This window comes from Dreissena polymorpha, chromosome 8, assembly GCF_020536995.1.
Source record: "Dreissena polymorpha isolate Duluth1 chromosome 8, UMN_Dpol_1.0, whole genome shotgun sequence".
Classification (NCBI taxonomy): domain Eukaryota; kingdom Metazoa; phylum Mollusca; class Bivalvia; order Myida; family Dreissenidae; genus Dreissena; species Dreissena polymorpha.
This window is the reverse complement of record NC_068362.1, coordinates 38,016,881-38,038,201: the sequence shown is the minus strand read 5'-3', so window position 1 is coordinate 38,038,201 and position 21,321 is coordinate 38,016,881. Positions and strand designations below refer to the sequence as shown.

General features: G+C 33.9%; 1 protein-coding gene across 1 annotated transcript; it reads right to left on the bottom strand.

Annotated features, from left to right (window-relative positions):
• Positions 1-16,961: 16,961 nt before the first annotated feature.
• On the bottom strand, positions 16,962-20,878 carry LOC127841179 (octopamine receptor Oamb-like). The gene is made up of 3 exons (XM_052369828.1): positions 20,738-20,878; positions 18,451-18,681; positions 16,962-17,970 (listed from the first exon to the last, which is right to left on the bottom strand). The coding sequence occupies exons 1-3, from the start codon at positions 20,841-20,843 to the stop codon at positions 17,084-17,086; spliced, it is 1,224 nt and encodes a 407-aa protein (XP_052225788.1). The 5' UTR covers positions 20,844-20,878; the 3' UTR covers positions 16,962-17,083.
• Positions 20,879-21,321: the final 443 nt, after the last annotated feature.

Genomic DNA, 21,321 nt, shown 5'->3' with positions numbered 1-21,321 from the left:
GCCATAAATGTGGATTCTAGAGTGGAAACAAGGTGTCCTTGTAAAATGCCAAGTTAACCAGATTTGAAATGTGCCTAGATATTATAAAGACAAATATTCTGAATAAGTAGTATGAAGAATGAGTCATACGTGAGGTTTCTACAGTTGAAGTAAGATATTTTTTAATTTGACCCGATGACCTTTTTTTACACAAGTGACCCTGAGAAGGGCACTTTTTAGATTTTGTGAAGATTGACATTCTGAACAAGTTCCATGAAAAAATCCTAAATAAGGCTTCGATAGTATGTCCCAGATTTGACGTAGAGAAAGTTTCTGACCAACTTTCATGAAGAAAAAATGAAGCCCCTAGAGTGGTATAACGAGTTAAAATTTGACGACGCAAACCGCACGAAACACGACACACAACAACGGGCGACAGGTATTGACTGATCGCAAAAGCACTCACACAGGACATCGTCATCTGGTGAGCTCAAAACATAAAGGACTATAAATATATTTGCGAACAAGTCGTTAAAATTCAATTGAAATGACTTGTCTTGTGAAATAACATGACATTAAAATAAGATCTTTTAGAAACATATCGCCTACAAGTATATAATTGGTTTACTCAAATACGTTATGTCAAGATATTTTGAAGTAGAGCATGAACTTAGTTAAAACATATATTGTCATTTATTGACTTCGATACCGCATATCAAATGCATACTAATGTTAAGGTTTATATAAGCTAGGGGTACAAATACATTATATCATTGGCGGTCACAAGAAATCAAGACCTTTGAATATACAATGTATAAACACTGTTCAAACAAAATAAAGGGTAACGGTATAACATGATTGTGTTCAGGCGAAGTCATATTATTCATGAATTTACAAATAATTACATAGAATCTTACCGTGTAAGCAATATAATATATTTATAAACTTATTTTTATATCCAAAAGCAGAGCTGTCGCAAGACAGCGCGCTTGATAATTATTCCGCTTTGATACTTTAATGTCCGTTTTCTCTCAGTCACCTCATATAATGACAACAAAGAAATATTTGAAGTTGAATATATGTCGTAGTTGTAAAGTATATGAAAATTAAAAAAATGACAATGAAAATGGCCTCACATAATGCCCCGAACACATGTGTAAGGTTCTAAATGAAAACCTTTAGTAGAAACAACGATAAAGTTGATATCACTCGTCCTACAAAGGGTATAATTCTGCTAAATTAAATGTCAAAGTTAATAAAATCGTAATCTGCACTTAGTTGCTCTGTCACGGTCTCGGTTTGTCAAAATGGCGCTTGTGATATTTTGCCTTATTGCGCCGAGTCTCGTTGGGTCACCAGTCTCGTTCCCTTTTTGCGCGACAACGCGTTAGCTTGTTTTTTCGGGTCATTGAAGATGCGCATCCATTTGTTTGTATAGGTCCCCGCCAAAACCATATCTTAGTAAAAATCAGATGATGCCAATGGTTGCTTTCCGATTTATCGAGATTGTTAAAATAGTGTACGTTGTTTAAAGTATCTTAATTATATATCGATCATTTAAACTTTAAACAAAGATGAAAAAACAATGATGTCGTAAACATTTAAACATTTAGGCATGAACACGTACATTTATTAACGCGTTCATTTTAGTTTTATATACATTGTGTTATGCACTGCTTTAACGGTGTCCATAAAATCAAATACACAAAATAATGATCAATATCACATGCTTACTATTAATCATTCTTGAGAACATAATACTTTTATATCATGCTACTTAAATGTTTAAGCAGTATTATAGCAAACTTCTTCGTCTGTATTGCTCGATAATACCTTTCCTAAATGTAAGTTTTAAGAACCTATATCTGCCTATAGATAAGCATGAGACACCGTGAGACGATTATTTGTTAATAATTATATTTTTAATGGGTAATTTGAGTTAACGGGATGTCAAGGGTTCGATCCCAACTGTGGGAGCGTTCTATACATCTCCCCCTAAGACACCAAGTACTGGTTACATGCCCAGGAAACGTACTCGAGGGCGTTTAAATAATAGTAAGTACTTCTATTACAATCGAGCTAAAAACGACTAAAACAAGCTTTAACTTCTTTTCTTTTAGTATATACAAATACTCAAGAAACTGCTTTTTCAAATAATTGCTATAATTGTTTAATTTAACATGTGCAAGCAGATAAGAACCTAACTACGAATATGTGCCATGCTATCTGACTTATGCATAACGTTTCTCATTAAGGTTATGAATTAAATGATACTCCTTAATGTATTATTGCATTGTTCCACGTGAATGCTTGTTAATTTACATTTTATTCGCACGAATATCTCGTCTTTAACAACGTCCTTGAGGATATAACTCCAGATCTATCAGATGTACATCTTTTTCTTGTGATACAAGTCGCAGACGATTTAACAGGCGTTGCTATGACATTATGCCTATCGGGAGCTTTAACATGTTGTTGTTCTTGTGATCCAAAGATCATTGAATCACGCAGCAGTCTGTGATTATCGTTATTACACCTTCAATTGACCGACAGTTGACAGATATCATGTTTGGAATGCCTACAATCAATGACTAAACGTTACTTTAAAGTATTTAGATTTGAAATGCAAATCAAACTCTACGATAGATAACAAAATCTATTGTTGAACTTTGCGAACGTGTCAAGCATTTATAACAGGAAACAGACTCCCAGTTGAAGTGGCTTAATTAGACTTGAGATACATGAACACCATGTCATCACTACGATATTTATAATAACTCATGCTACGATCTGGGCTTGGTTATTAGACCCGCATATTCAATGAATATGCTTCAATAAACGTCGCACCTTCTTGTCCCATGTTCATTCAGGAAAGCGTTAATAGTGAATCTGGTGTGGTAACAAAGAGATACACTGCTTGATTAGTTGTTAAGGTAGCACTATTTACCAATCAATGGACGCGATTGATCAAATTGAGTTACATGAGTGTCTGCGCTTTATCATGATGTTTGACATAATGAAAGGCCGTAGGTGCTGAAATTAATGGAAGATAAGTTTTAAACTGACACGAACCATAATCTGCGGTTTGTTTTGTATTGTGTAAATATAGTAAGAATGAAACTCTGTTAACGTTACACGGGTAGGAGTTCGTGCCATTATCAGTTAATAACATTAATATTAACAAAGACTAATTAAATTATTTAAACGTGATAACCGCAATGAATGGTAAGTAAATACCTATTAAAGATAATTCGAACATAAAAAAGTGCCGATTGATTATCATTTACCGGAGAAATTTCAAAATTAGCAACACATAGATTGCACTAAATATACGTATGATATATACATGTTCAACTGTGGCAGTCATCGCATTGGAACAAACAACGATCAATAAAAACACATTTGGGATAAGAGGGCTTAAACCGGTTTGATGATTAGAATGAACCCACTCTTAACCCAGAATAAATCATTCCACATAAACGTGTGGTCACTTATTATAAGCCGTAACTAATTGGCAATAATGTATCTCTTTATTTATTGTTCGCAGCGTGTATTATTTTCAAATTATGCGATTAAGCGTGGCAGTTAATAACATCTCATTGACGTTCTGTAGGAAGAAGAAGAAAACGTGTACTGTGAATCAAGTACTTAATTTACTATTTAAGTATTAATGTGCAAAATATTTCGACTCAAAATTTGTGGAGAGGTTAAAGAAACGATACTTTACAAACCCAGTCTTTTAAATTTGTATGTGACGCAATAGCCTAAACCTACGTAACAATTGAGATGGTCATTTATTTACAAACTTAACTATTTCATAGTGTGACCGGCCTTATTACAAGTTACGTATTAATGTACCCAGCCATCTTCCCCCATGTGTCAAGGCCACAATGTCATGTATAAATCAAACTCTTTCCTTAATAGGCTGGGCTTTTCCTTATATAACATACTAGCGTCTAGTGTTAAATGGGTATAGAAACTGTCACATTTTGCATTAATAAAGCAGTACACACTATACAAGCAGGGATGTAGTTTCATAATTTATAATTATGACGTGCAAAGCCCGTTATCGGTTTCGCTAGTATCTTGTTGACTATAATAGTACTTGACTTTGGAAAGTATTCTTGTAAAGATTCAAGCAGCAAAATAAATATCAATGAAAACTTTCTCTATGTGTTAGCTTTATTGTTCAGATCGAATAGCGCTACATTTATAAGTGTTCGCGGTATTTTTACAGACAAAGCACAAAACTCTAAGCATACAAAAGGTATTTAACAATGTTCTAAAAACACAAACTGTTCACAAAATGTTAATACTGAAACACGTCACCATTGAAGATATGATCAGCATAAATTTAACTTCCATATTATTGTTTGCTGATAAACATGTTTCTGAATAATGCACCCATCGCTTCCGTTTAAAATAAATTTGACGGCAAAATAATTGTTCGTGTTGTTATTGCGGTACCAGGATGAATAAATCATACCTCGATCTCATCATATCATAGTGCCTTTTGCAATTACAAACTGGGTCCTTTATTTGAAACAATTGGTTACACTTTAGAAAATGTGCAAAATACGAGATCGCTACTGGCCTGCAAATAAAACACTTTTTATTACTCGAACGGAGGCAAAAGGACAATCGGCAGAATCATCCTACTTTGCGGTCATATTGGTTGATACACTCCGACAAAGGAAGTTATCACATTACTTTGTGGTATCATGGGTAATAAACTCCTGAAAATGACGTTATCTTCAGTTTTGTAATGTTACTTATGTTTTGTTTTTCCTGGCATATGTTATTTTAGCATCATATTATTATGCTTAAACGCAAACAATCTAGTAAATATATCATTAGCATGTATGTGTCTTTTAACGTTAACACTATTTAAACACGGAAACAAAAATAAACAAGAATAACAAATGATGTTTCCGTTACCTTTTAGCATCAGTATAATATCAACATAATGTAGTAGGCATGTAAGGTCCATAGCAACGCAATCACAAACCATTTAGAAGATAAGAGGATTTGAAGTGTTGTCAGGTTTGACGAATGAGTTGAATATTTTTTGTCGTTAGCAGTGATGGCACAAATAACTCATTATTTGTGTCATGTATTTAGTTATTATACACATATTGGTGTCGAAGTAATACACCTAAATGCAACAACAATACCTAATACTTGTCAGTCGACATATACAAGACAGCAGCATTAAACAGAAGTATTTACCAATCGACAAATAGTTCAGTGATGACACAAAGGACTCATTATTTGTTTCTTGTATCGAGTTATTAAGCACATATTATTGTCGAAGTAAAATTACCTAAATGCAACAACAATACCAAATACAAATTTACACATATATAAAACTACTACCAATGTATTGACTAAATTCCCTAAATGATTTTGATGTTAAGGCAGTGGTTGAAAATAATTCTTTATGTTTCTGTTCCATCTTCTGTATTCTTTTTTTGTCTATTCTGATGATATATTACAATTATAACTCGTGAATATACTGTTTTGATACGTTTTGCTACTTATTATCACTTCGAGGTCTCATATTTAAAGCAATTAACGAATTGCTATTAATACAAAGAGAAAGCATACATGATAAATGTAAAAGGCCCTATACAATAATTGTGTTGCATGCGTTTACAAAAATAAAATATTAATTTGCTTTTTAAAGTCGTAAAAGTATAGAAGTTGTCCGCCTAACAAATAGTTGGGTGAACACACACGTATTTAAGATACCGCGCTTGAAAAGTAAAATTGATTTTTTTAACCTATTTATTTTAGCTCGATTGCATAGAAAGCCTTAGGCTTATTTGAAACGCTTTCGAGTCCGTTTCCTGGACTGGTATCTATTGGAGAGATCTAAAGAACGTTGAAACAGTGGGCATCAAACAAATGACCTTCCGGTCGCTAGGCGGACGCCCTATCCATTTCGCCACGGGGACATACGAATGGATTTTATAATGGCATTATCTACTACACGATCGCACAATGCACGTTGTACTGTCGTTATCTGTTTTAGCGTCATGGTTTTCAAGAAATAATTAAAATATATCTTTTGAAGCTAGTATAGAAGATGTGAGTGTCACCATTTTATTTCCGCAATTATAAACTCATATATGGCTATCAACGACGTATGTTTAATGATATAAAATACCAACCATTTACTGGAACCCTTAACCATTTCTTGATCGATCCAATTAAATGCTCTAGGAAAAGGTAACGCTAATATGACACTTTTCATGGGATTAATGAAATATACACAACTGATCGATAAACTTGGCCATTTACAACCGTTTGATCAGATGTGGACTAGTTACCTTGTGAGTCCGTATCCTTTTTATGCGAATCGAATGGCATCCAGTTACTCGGTTGAAAATGACAGAATTTCCGGTCTGTTGATTTGGTTATGGCTATACGACTGTCTCACTTTCCATTAATCGGTTATCAATCTGGTGTAATAATCAATGCATAGTTTAATATAAAAAAAGCATGGTAGACGAGTTTAAAAAACTGTTCGAAACGTTTGATAACAAAAGTTTCATTCATTTGGTTAAAAATGATTAAGATGATTAGACACATTTGTAGCTGACCTGACTACATTCAGCTGTCAGGAAACACGTGTTACTCACCTGAGCACAAAGTGCTGAAGTTGAACTATTAGTTTAAACCTATTTATTTTAGTTCCATTGCATAGGAAAGCTCAGGCTTATTTGAAACGCTCTCAAATCCGTTTCACGGGACTAGAATCAGTACATGCTGTATATGGGAGAGATCTACAGAACCCCCAACAGTGATGATCGAACTTTTGAACTCCCGATCACTTGACGGACACCATATCAAGTATACCACTGCGACCTCTAAGGTGAATACTTTGGATCATTAGGTTGTCCGGCGTCCGTTGTCTTTTGTTGTGCGTAATCAGCTTAATCTTGTCTATTTATGTTGATAGATAGAGTTTTTTTATACATTAGGCTTAAAACACATGAGTGCACACATTACAACACAATATATACACAGATGATCAATGATGTACATACTTATTTACAGAACCATGATCAAAATCTTACTACAACAAATGTGTACACACTTTATCGTATTTTGCATGTTATATTAAGTAGATAAATGAATAAAAGTATAATTAGAGTAACTATTGATACTGTTAATTATTTATCAATTAAAAAACTTTACAAACATAAAGGGATATATTTCGTACATTTGTTCATTGCCAATCTGTAAGAGGTCATTAAACTTGATTATGTTTGTGTTCATCCCAATAATATTCATAAACTACATACGTAAATAAATAAGCATTGATATAGTGTAATAATTTTCAATCTTGACAATGTCGAAGACAAGTTTGAGCCCTTGTCCCTTGTGTCCAATAACTAAGGTTACCAGATCAAATGCTAACCGACCCTTGTCATTACTGTAAACAAATTATTTATGACTTTTTTATACTACGTAACTTCAGTAGTATGTGGAGTATACCAATACTAAGCCCTATTCAGATTCTGGGTCCCGTGCGACGAAATACCTACACATCTGGGTACATAACAATTTGGAAACCACTTTATAACCAGATCTTGATGAAACTAAGTAAACATATTTGTTTTTAATTATTAAGGCTAAACACATATTGCAATGCTTAAAAGCTAATAAATATTGTTGTTGTAAATTATTCATCATAGAACTACGATGAAATTGCAGAAATAGTATCAGAATATAAATATTTGTTAACATCCGCAGGCACGTTATTAAATTAAATAAACTTATTGTATTACACAGCCGCCAAGGGATTGGTCTTAACTGTCGGCCTCTGACCGGTCTGAACGATAACGTTATCATTTATACTTTTTGTAACCAAGAAATATTAAATTATGATGTGCACACAAGATGCACAATGAATTAATGTTAGCTGCGAACTCTTTTACCAATAGTAAAGAGCTTGTAGGCCTATGCGCCTGTTCGTATTGTAATACTTGTTTGTATATCGTCAATCTTTTGTTTTGATGCAAGAGTTAGTGTATCGGAAGTATATTCTTCTGATGCAACACTTCTTTCATAACGTTTGATGCATTGCGCTATTCCGTTTAAAATGCAATATTTTTTATTCAGAGCTTTGTTGCTTTCCAATGACCAATGAATCAAACAACAGTGTGTTGCTAGCTTAATGTCGCGTCTTATTACCACCTGCATGGCAGATATCGGACGTTATCAATCATTCTTTCAATAAACACTTTACGGTGATTGAACGCATATCTTTGAAATTGTCCTCAAATCGATAGTATTGGTTGTAAGTGTTTTTGAATGAAGGTCGTCACTTTATCGGCAATATAAAAGGAGAAGGCTATATGGAAATAAGAACAAGTTTGATTAGTATAATTTGTATAATTGAAGGAATCGTGAAACGCTTCTCCAAGACCGGATCTGTTCATACGTTCAGTGTTGTGAATGACACTAATTTAGAATGTGTTTTTTATGAAAATGAATTATATGAATGACGAGATAAACACAGCAATTATCTTTAATTCTTCCCTTATTGTAACAACATTGCATAGACCTTACCTTAATTAGAGTTAATCAAAATACAATTGATGTATCGTCATGCATTTCGCAAGGAAGTAGTTATTAGTTGATTTAAAATCCCCTTGGTGTATATATTTAGTGGAAACCTAAATTGTCATTGATGATATCCTGTCAACGAAATATTTTGTTTCAAATCGCTTCTGTCGCAAACCTCTCAAGGATAATTATAACAGAAAATACATAAGACAATTGTCCTATTAAGTATTGCGTCAATTAACGCCAATAAATTAGGACATAGCTCATAACGTTATGTTATTCGTGTAAGGTCTAACTCGTTAAGCTCATAATATATGATTGACGTAAGGCTAAGGTATACAATTTATTGATATAGTGCCATTATAATAAACCGTTATCGCTAGGTTCTATATGTTGTAACATACATGGTCGGATTCCAACATTATAAATAGTGTAACAATTATATTCTCAATGGCATTTCGATGTTGGTTCAAAGCTGAATATTTAAATAAGATTTCTTCACATATACAAACATTTAAAGGTAAAGACCATATATTTACAGTCAAAACAGCATTGTACGACCGGCAAACGTTTACAATTTTGCAAAAATGTCGGGCGACGTGCATCTCAATGTTATATAATTCAATACACCTTACCATATTATTTTATATCATACGTTCAAAGTGTGCGTAAAGTGATAAGTAAGAGGCACATGATTATTTGTCATTGTGTGGCGCATTCAAAGTCTGAACATGTTTTATAAGAGAGTACGGAATATCACAGTAGGCTGAGTAGAAACAATCGTGGAATCCTGATAGAAACTTTTTCAAAAATTTTGCATAACACATCGTTACAATCACACACGTACTATTTAGGCGAAGTATTTATTGTAGTTTTAATGGCATTCTCATTCATGTAGTTTGAACAAACTATATTTTAAAATGAAAAGTCATTGGCAGTTGTGTTTTATTTAGGTACTTACCTGCACGATTTTGTGATTAAAAGTTGAAATAAATATTGAAATATATTATTTAAAATTATTATTAATCATTATTCAACAAAACATTATTCGAGCAAAACCATGACAAAATAAGCAATACAAGCACATTGGGTTAAAGCCACACACATTGCCTCTGACTTTTAAACGAAATACATGTTAATCAATGCATATAGATGCAATTTGAAAATGTGAAAAATTGTCATTTAATCTATAACCTAGTAGGCAAGTAATTTATTATTTTTCAAACGGTACCGCTTTTAAACCGAAAGTAGGATTTCTAGATGTATACGTCCATTCATTTCGACAAACGCGATTATGTTTAAGTTTTAAAGCGCAAACAAGACGGATTTCTACCTCGTTACCACCAGATATATTCTAATTGGCATAGATAGAATTAAATATATAGCCTTGTTAGAAATATTTTTTTTCTTCTAACGGTAACGCTTTGAAAAACCGATTTCTAGACGTATACGTGCATTTCGACAAACGCAATTATTTTTAAGTTTTAAGCGCAAAAAAGACGGATTTATACCTGGTAAGCACCAGATGTATTCTTTTTGGCATATATAAAATATTTTTCTTATTCATACTAAAATTTACTATGCCAACTAAGCTGTGTGGCTTTAAGGCGTGTAATTATTTCACAAGAAAATAGACGATAGTCATTCCTTAAAACGAATATTTGCTCAGATCATAGTGTGAGAATTATATTGATTTTTTATGGACACCATTCAATTGTGATCAAGAAGGGTATGTATTTAACGTAAAAAAACTATCCCTTATGACTGGCACTTCCTCTTCAGTCTCAAGTTTCGAGCATTAGATTGTGTTACTACGAAAATTAACAGTAATATCAGTACACTATCGTCAAAAAACTGTGACAATGCGCAAAATATATGGCTAACAAAACAGTTTCGTATTTATCAGACTGCACCTAAAAGAACGCCTGCATTAGAGTTACGTGTGTTGGTCAAGAATATGGTTATATATCATTATAACAATAAAATGAGTTAAGTTTGTAAACATGGGCGCGTTATTTTTAAACATTATACACCTTACAAAAATATTTGGCAAATATATATTATATGATTTTGTTTTTGGGCCATGTGTTAAGGTCAATACACACCATATTTGACAAGTCCTCTATCGTTCAAGCTTACTTCCAATAGACGACGCTAACATGCCACAGTTCTATTATTAAATCACGTGTGTGCTCATATTCCGATTACATTAATGTATACTGTAACTAACGGTGTTCATAGTAAATAATGCTTCCGTCAGAGGCATGATGTGCGCGGTTATCATTGAATTTGGCCATCCGTCGTGCGTGCATGTAATACCCCGTTATTTTGTGTCACTGCACTACGCCGATAGCAGACCTCTTTGACAAAGGACATATGATACGGCTCAACAAGCACGACGCACATGTTAACTCATAGCCACTAGGCATTTTGTATTGTTCACGCTGTTCTGTAAACTTCTGACCTTCTATCAAGCGGAATTGATATCATAAGAACAGGATTGCTGATGTAATTGCTTATTGTGCGAGCGTTATTCTAATGATAGGTCCTTATAAGATACGATTTTATCAGACGGACATTCAACTCGTTGATATATCTATAATACCTGCACGGTAGTTTCGTAAACATAGGATTGTTGTTTGATTAATTAAATATATTGTTGACAACTAACCCAATGATAACGATTTGCTGTCAAGCATTGTACTCAGCGTTTATAGTAATATATTCAGAACTAATTGTGCTCCGTATATGTTGCATTTGCTATTTTTAATATGGAAAGAAAAATGTGTTCAAAATAAATACTTTACTGATATAACAAATCTCATACACCATTATATAAATTAAAAATAGAATAACAAATGAAATTAAGCATATTGTTTATGTTAATTTTCTTAGCTTAGGTAGATACTATATAAATTAAACTTCATCGATACACAGTTATTGTCTACAAAAACAGTGCGTTCACGGGCGAAAATAAAACAAAACAAACAATAGAAAGAAACAAATATTTGTAAATTAAAAAAACCTAATGACCCCAAAGGATCGAATCTCAGAGTATTTACCTTATATCATATATGCGTACTCGTACATCAGCAGCCTTGACCACTTCATTCGTTGTAACACAAGTTTATTCCAAAGCTGTTCTAATCGACGTAAAGAGAAACACGTACATGTCTTTGTATTCAGTAAGTTTTGTATAGTAGCAACGTGCAAATTGACGATAAATCTACTTTTCTGAAAACAAAATCACTATCAAATAAATATATAACAAGGTATTCAACTCAAACTCACACGAAAACCGAATGCATCGCTTTGAAAAACCATAACGTCATCACTTGTGCAGCGATTTTCACGAACTCGGTCTTTTTCAACGCAGAAATGAATTTCCTTTCTGAACGCGAGTTGTTTATTGTGTTATTTGGATAAATTTGACCCAGCATTTGTAAATTCTTGCAATATGTACATTTTCAGAGTTGAATACCTTCTTATATATTAATTTGATTGTGAATTTTGTTTTTCAGAAAAGTTGATGTTTCGTTATAATTTGCTTAATTTATTTATCATTCAAAATGATGTTTACACTAACAAATATCATAGCCACACGCTAACTACCTGTGTTCAGTGCCAGACTTGAACGATAGCAGTCTTATAGACCTATAATACAGCAATTCAATAAAAGTCTAGATCGATATGAATCACAGAAACGTATAAATTAATAAAGCAGTTAAATAACAGCCAAGAACGTTATCAATCATATGAACCTATGTCGATAAAATAAACAAAAAACTCTTACATAAACGATAGCACGACTGCTTATAATCTAAGTTTGCATATAAATGTCATGTGGCTCGAATTGCATTAAGTTCTTTTGCAGTGCTTCACATAAGTGTTGCTGTATGTGAAACATAACCGCAGTAGCTTACACAAAGGCATGCAAGTAATCCGAGTCATACAGAGGGACAGTTGGTAAGTGTGAAATCACTTCAGGTTCCACGTGGTCATGTTAATGTATTAGGGATGATTTTATCATGTATATGTTTTAAAGATAAATGCATAATTAATTGAATGTCGACAAAGTAACGTTATCTAAAGTTTTGGCGATACATTGCGTGACTTTAATGTGGCTAACGAGTATATTTCACAAATGTTGGTATATACTTTCGAGTGTTAGACTAATAACGTACACGATGTGTGACGTTAATTAAAGTTTAGACAACAAAGCGTAGGAGATTAATCAAATATGTTAAAAGACATTTGTTTTTTCAAACCAACGCCTAATCTTCTAAGATATTCATGAACTATTGTTAACATACTTATATAATGAGATCTTTTATTATGAGGTAGATTTCTAATAAGCAACACTGGGGTTTACCAAACACACTGCATACTTTAGAGGTAAATATGGTAAAACGTTTCAAGGATGGGTTTGTTTTACTTAAAGACACACATGAACCTGATCTTTAGGAGTTATATTTCGAACCACTACAAACATTATGTGTGAAGAAACAAATACAATCGTTATTTTAATTTTTAAAGTGTATTTGAAAGTATAATATCTATCTTATGGACAATTATTGTAAAACCATGCTGTAGGCGTAGGGATATTGAATATCATGCTATTGGCCGAGGTATATTGTATATCATGCTATTGCCGTAGGGATATTGTAAAATCAAATCAATCGTCCTTTGTAATTTGCAATAAAAATGAATGGACTTAGACGATCAATAAGAGTTTGCAATGTCTATGATCGCCGGTGTTTCATTTTGGTAGGAATTCTTACACAAATATTATATTAATATTCAGCCGTGAAATTTCATGGATCAATATCTTAACTTAACATATTTGTGGATACGATACTTTTGATAATTTCTAACTTAGGATAATTTGCAATTTATTTAAGACCAGAAACGACGTTTATATCTTAGAACTATTTAAATAGTGTACAAGTGTTTTTTGAAATATGTGTTTGATTATCTTTGTTTATGTTAACTATCTTTTAACAGGAAGTATTGCCATCGATTTTATTAGGCAATCAAACTATTGTGATAATTATCCACAATTCACGTCGCGGTGTTGTTGACGAGTGACACGTGGGACTCAAGTAGCACAATAAGCAAACATGCTTCCTGTCTTGAAAACAGGCACACTTATTGACGAAGTTTCGCCTATGAAAGTCATGCATTGGTTCCAACCCTATCAGAGCCCTTTCATCTAGTTTTCTTACTTGTGTGTTTCTTGTTTCAAGCATGGTCAGTCTAAAACTAAATGACATGTTCTACGTGTGTCTGTTCTAAGTTGATTGACCCTTCCGTTAGTCTCAAATTTGCTTCGTTCCTTTTAAGAGTTAAAAAAAGAGTATCTTCCCTAGTGACACATATGCTTATATGTGTCAATGATGCTGGAATAATAAAATGTTGTCTTTCGGCAAGTATATTTATTACCTTCTACTTAGTGTTTTTCCCAGGAGGGCAAATGGGGCATGGCGCATTACTTTAAAAAAGGGCATTTTAGAGCGCAGTGTAGGCAAAAAAGGGCAAAAACGTTCCCTGAATACCTGAATTACGGGGCAACATGTAATCGCATCTGAAGCAGTTGTGGAAAAAATAACATATTAAGAAGCACATTAAATGGTAATTGATGTATTTAACTTACTATTATTTATATTAATATATTTACCTTGCAATGTACATTTAAGTTCCATACTGTTTCAATAAACTGTACAGCACGACAAACATAATAAAGCAATATATGCATATGCATCTGAATATACACAGATCCACTAACATATAAATGAAACCATGTTTGTCTTATCCCATTTTTGACGATGCTGGTACAGCAACGTCTAAGGTTTGATAACCAGTAAAAAAATTCTTCACAATGGCGACCTATGTAAAAGACCGAGCCAGTCCGATTGAGATAAGACGAAATCGATAAAGAATAAATTTGTTTGTGTTTTTAAATGTAATTATGCGTAAATATATGTTTCGATATAACTGAATAATGCATGCAATGCACAATTGCCACGAGAATAACATCGAGTTTTTCATCAAAAGTCTCCGAAGTAACGATTTTATCGTGAAGGAGTACACATTGCCGACCGAAAAGTGCGCTTGGTATAACATAGCCTCTGGCATTATCGATTGATACTGACACGGAGTTATTCACGCATGACTAATTCACAGCTTTGGAGCAGTCTACCTATAATTCGAGCACTGTAATAGATTAAATCTGCTCAAATAATCTAGTCGATTAACCGTTGAATAAATCAAAAACAGTCGGAGCGTCACAGACAATCAAGGACGCTGATTTGGCGGACCAAGTTAGATCGTAAGGCAATAAAGATGTTATCGATAAGGGCGCGTGGCGAAATTTGCCTTTGAAAAGAAGGGCGCCTGGCAAAATTTGCCTTTGAAAAGGGCAGCGTGGCGATCCGGGAGGGCGGCGTGGCTTTTCGCCACGCTAAACTGGCCTGGGAAAAACACTACTACTGCATTATTCACAAGGCGACATGCGGTATGTAGAAATCACTAAGTAATTAGTTTTTTTTACAGTTGTTTAAATTCATGATGACGCGAATGTTGTACATGGGTTTAATGAGACCGAATGAAAGTTTTCTTTTGAAAATGGATCTGACACTTGTTGGCGTTTATATGCTTTATTTCTATTATATATTGTTAAAAAGTTGTATAATTTATGTGTTAAAATATGAAAAATTGATGATGGCTAAAACATCCAAATTAAACTTAGATATTATTAACGTATCATAAACACATGTTGAATCCTAATAAACCAAGCATGTAAAAACGAATGTTATTATTCATTTAAGCATTGACTGCAAACACATGTTCATATATATAGGATCTGGCACGAGTTGTCATATCATACCATATTTTATTAAACGAGTTCAGGAATTTTTTTAGTAAGCGAGCCTTTGGCGAGCTTACTAACGAATTTCCTGGACGAGTTTAATAAAATATGGTATGATATGACAACGAGTGTCAGATTTTTTTTATAACATGCTTTTAAATGAGCAAATTAAATTAATATTTACGAAAACATAATGATAAATCCCGAATGTTGTATACATTTCGTGACGTCATTTGACGTTGCAACGTCATGTAAGCAAAATAACAAAATGCGATTGGTCAATAAACGAAAACTAAGCCAATTAAAACGCTTAAAAATGTTGTTTTACACATGTGTAATAAAACAATATATATAATGGTTGTATTAAATGGGAAACAGGGTAAAGCATGTGAGAAAATGTGTATATGATATAGAAGAAGAAAAACATACTATCATTATAAATGGGCCGTGCTCTGTACAAAGGGAGATTATTGCATGTACGAAAAGTGTCGTCCAAGATTAGCCTGTGCAGTCCGCACTTAACTACACGTAGCTCACATGCATTAAACCCCTTTTCTAAAGCACATCTCATATTAAATGCTACAGAATGTTTACTCCATGTAGAGATCCATGTGTAACAGTAGCATAGTCATGCGCGTAAGTGAGTTGATTTTCATACGCAGTGGGTCCATCGGGAAATTTAACCACCGGATAAGCGGATAATCCAATTAGGATTTGGCGTTAATGTTAACATAAATTCAAATTTCAATTGGTGGCAGTGGTTTGTACACTCACTTCTCATCTAGGCGCCATGTGAGTTTGGCTGGTCGTCGCCATACCTGACAGGTGGGTTTTCTCCGGGTACTCCGGCTTCTCCCCACAACTAAAGACCACACACATTGAAAAAGCTTTCAGGAACAAATAATTAGCTAGAAATTGCAGTTGTATTTCAAAATTCGTCACAACATTCGCGAGACTTGGAGGTGGTTAGGGAGGAGTGCTAGGGCACTCTCCGGGGGAATTCATAATGTAGCCTCTGGCTCGAAACGCAATTATATCTGGACTTTGTGTTACGAGTTTGATGTACCTTCTAATAGGAATGTACCAGTGTTGTTGTCAAAAAAGGTTCTTCTTTGTGTTTTCTGCACACATTGTATATGAGAATTTTACTTCGAGGTCATACATTACAGTGGGTAATTAGCTTATACATGATATTCATTGCGAAGTGAAAAATTTCCTGAATAAATGAAATGCGTAGGAATCATGCCATAAGGCCATTTATTAGAGTTATTATAAAGCCACATTCAAGATCTAACATGTATGAAGTATTCTTTATCGCAAGATAAAAGTTGTCCGCAGCTGTTTATGGCTAATCTTAAGTCTGTATTAAAAGGGAAATTGAAGGATTCTTCGTCCATTAGAATATCAATTCTAATTAATTATTGCTATTTATGGATACCGGATAAATTACTTGATGTTTCATTAACATAATTATTTTCAGCCGGTTTAAAAAACAGGATTAAGCGTTTTTTTAAATCAAAGACATATAGATAAAAAACAAATTGAATTGAATTTATTTTACCGGGAACGTGTCTGAAACATGTTTACTAACACAGATTGGAAATATTAAAATAAATATATGTGAGAGTGATATAGTTGTATGAGAGTGCTTCAATATGACTAAGGGCTACTCAGACCTGATCTGGTTCTGTACTGCCAGAAACAGAAAATGCGCTTAAACCCAACCTTGAACCGTTTGTTCATGACACCATAGATGATAGGATTACAGCAACTATTTGCATATCCTATAATTATTGTAAACATATGGAATTCTCTTGGCACTTGTCCCGAGTGAAATATTGAAAGTAGCATACTTACACAATAGGGTAGCCAACATACAACAAATACCACAACAACAATAATTAGCGAAACAGCAAGTCGTATCTCTTCTCGCCGTTTTAAGGGCGGCGTCTCTCGCCCCTTTGGTTTGCTCATTTGCTTATTATAAACCGGTCCCTGAGCGTTGAATTCTGTTTCTGAGTTCGAAGGTAGGACAAACGATACGTCCGATGATAGGTCTAGTGAAATTGCTGTTACAAGTGAACATCTTCCTGACGGTGTGTTTTCTGAAGCAGGTTTCCAGTCTGGATGAAGGAATCGGCTACATTGTTGACGTGTTAACGACGATTTCTTTGACTGAAAAAATGGTGTGTGTAAGGTGGTTGTGGATTTAACAACTTTCGTGGGAACGATTTTTGATGTCATTCGAACCTTTGTTGAGCCAATCGTTAATCGATTGATGGAAGTCTTAATTGAGGCAGGTGATTGTTGAGGTTCTGACGAGGTTTTAACTCGAAGTCTGCTGGCCCTCACGTTTCTCAAAATTAACACGTTGCAAACTGACATGACTATGAAAGGAATCCCGAAGCAACATCCAATCATAAAGAATGCGTAGGACATGTGGTTCTGCCAATCAGCGAAACAGAACGAATGCGAGGGCGTGTAAACATATTCAGACCAACCAATCAGAGGCGGCAGGGAGAGTAGAATCGAAAATATAACAACACCTGAAAGAAAGAATCCCAAATTATATCGACTAGTTCGACTTTAAAGTTTTAAATGATTATATATCTTGTTTTCTTCTGAATTACATAACCGTTAAAATATTATATGTCATGTACGTCGAATAGATGTTTAATATGTTCGAACACGGATTGAATGTAAGTATGCGGATAATGTTACAGACAAATTCTTGATTGCGTTCATCATTTCAACTTTCAGAGAATTTATGCCTTAACCTACGCTCACTGGTCGTAATGTATATGTCCTCGTATTTCATTTTCGGCATAAACAATGTTATAGTTAAAATATTATAGAAGTATAGTCTTATTCTTTAAGCATATTGAATTCGTAACAATATTCTAATGAAGCGAGTTTTGAATTTTGAATGACATACATCACCCATTGTTAATTAAACGAAAGCGCACTTGTGCGAAAAGTAAAAAAATTATACGAATGAATATACATGTATATGCAATAATACCTACCTATTATCATGGCAACAGCGTTTCTGACCGTGTAAATATGCTTGAACATATGTGGATAACACACCATGACATATCTATTTATAGAAATGCTGCAAAGCGACAGGACGCTGGTAACCAAGGTGATCATGTTCAGGAAGCCAAAGACTACACATGCGCTCTGCGAAAACTCCCAGCGACCCATGATTATTGTGTAGACCGTAATGGGCATGTTCACGACGCCCACGAGGATATCTGAAATGTGCGACATAATAATAGCTATTAATATATAATAGGTTTTTATGTTAACTGTTGTGTTGAGAATATTGTCAGGTATTTGATAAGCATTTAGCCGCGTGTCTTAAATATCGACAAATAATATAAAGGTTAATATAAAGGTGCCTCCTTAAATATGTATGCAGTTTCATTTTGCTATACATAATAACTGAGCTAACCTTTGTTTCCAACTGTAAAGTATTTTCGATCTGAATCTGAAGTAATTAATATAAAATATTGTAATTAAAACAAATTTGCCATTCCAAGGGGTGTAATGTTCTTAATGTGTGAATGATGAAGGGATACATACTATTGAAGCCAGGTAAATTATGCCTGTACTTTTATGGTATTTTGCACATAATGTACTATTATATCGTCTGCATTAATCTCGTAAGTCCTTTGTTCTTTTATGAGGCACCCATTACACAGTTTGAGCATTAACATTAATTAGTAAATGGACATCTCACAAAGCAATTGGAAATAATTTTGGGGTTATTAGTGAAATCAGATCAAGTTAAAGATGTCAATTAACTAGTTATAATGCTAATTTATATTCAATTACTAATTATAAGACCCAGTGAACTATGCATCAGCAAAGTCGCACATCCTATTGGCAATTCGACATTGTTAAACATACAGCGAGACTTTTAAATTAAAATGAAGTAAAATGTTTACAAGGTAATGAAACTTCGTCAATGAACGCACGGTGATGGACAACAACATATTAAGTTATGTCTTAAAACGACGACACGCCAAAACACCCAAAACATCCAATGTTTCGTTACTGCGAGCATAGTACTTTTTCTTGTGTTTTGGTGGCCTTCTTAACAATTAAATGCAAACGTTTATTGTTTTCATTGGCCTCAATCCAAATCGTTTTATTTGTAACTTGATGTTGACATATTACAGCAAACACAGTTTATATTATAACAAAGCTGCACGCAACACGCACTGAAATATTGCTTAGTCAGTTAAGAGCACAAGTCTCAAACTATCTCTTTTCTGCATTCCTATTTGGCGTGCCTATGCCTCTGTGGCGTGTTCATGTCTCATTTGAGTAGTTATTACTTTCTGGTGGATTTAAAAGTTGCACAGATGGCAAAAATAGAGCGAGTATATACAATTGGTGCTGTGATATGAAGTTACTTCGTCTCCGAAGATCAATTTCTAAAATCGTGTGTAAACATTAAGGCAAAGCGTTCATTTGTCGTATTGTTTTTAGAGTATATATGCCAGAAATCAGGCCTTTAAAGAAAAACAGACACACTCGTTTCGTTGTGAAAATGAAATCGATGTATGCAATTTAAATATATAAATTAGCAAACGTTTAAACTCAAAATCTGTTTAGATATTCATATTTGTGTGCAGTGACGGGCATAGATATCGGATGCATTTGCTTATATATGAATAATTTAACTTTTTTAATTGCGCTTTGTATATATCGTTTTCCCAATCAATGTGAAACACTGTAGTATGGATTTAGCATGATGTTGATTGCACGTCTTCTGGTAATTGAAACAGCTTGAAAATAACTATCAATGTCGAGTTACAGGCATTACATAATTGTAAGCGTTCCGATTTACATTATATTGGCACGCTAGATAAGAATATCGGCCAAATCGCGACGTCATGTTGTTACTATTTAATAGTATTTATAGTAATGATATGTAAAACATGATTATAAATTTAAATGGTTGACAGGCATGCACAAAAACTAAACAAGGCCAAACTTGACAAACATAACACGTTCGTGTATGTCTATACTTAATAAACGTCACGTTCAACGTTATGTTTAATCGTCTCGACGACAGCGGTAAATTGTTTCTTCAAGGTGACATTTACAATATATATTCACCCAGCGTCAACGCAAAACAGCCATCCATAAAGATAAACAGTTTAAAACATCATTGAAGACGCATTTGTTTCCCACTCATTCCGTTTATCTCAATGTTATACGGGAGTTTGTATGCAGAATAACTCAAGCTTTTAGCTTTAAGCTTACGTAATATGGACCAGAACACATTTTTTTCCTTACCTGCAGTGGACAATCCAAGGATGAACATGCTGGTCAAAGTCCTCAGGGCCCTTGACCTTAGCACGATCACCCAGAGACACACGTTGCCGACAGTCGTTATGGTCATGATCACGACCAGCACAATGGTTTCTATCGCTTTCGATGCCGTCGTAACGTCAGTGTTCTCTGACGTCAGCGCGGGAACTGAGAGCGTTGTTGTTTCATTGAATGGTGACGTAGACATTTGCCAAATATGTTTTTCCGTTCAGTCAAACTGATGTAATAAAAACATAGTTTTAATTCTATTTAATGTTTAAGAGCCTTATTCCAAATAGAGTATAACAGATACATTAGTAAACTGTAAAATAACACTGTTAAATACAAATATTCAACATTCGTGATTACAATATTCTATGATATTGTTTTTTTTAATACTTTTGTTGCATTTGTCAATTTAATCAGCATGGTAATGGTTCTAAAAATACGTTCGTTGCATTTGTAATCGTCATTATAAATGCAATTACTTTAAACGAACTGATATTTTATTTAATACAACATTAAATTGCATTATTGTTATAAAAAAATTTCTAACGGCCACCGGTAAA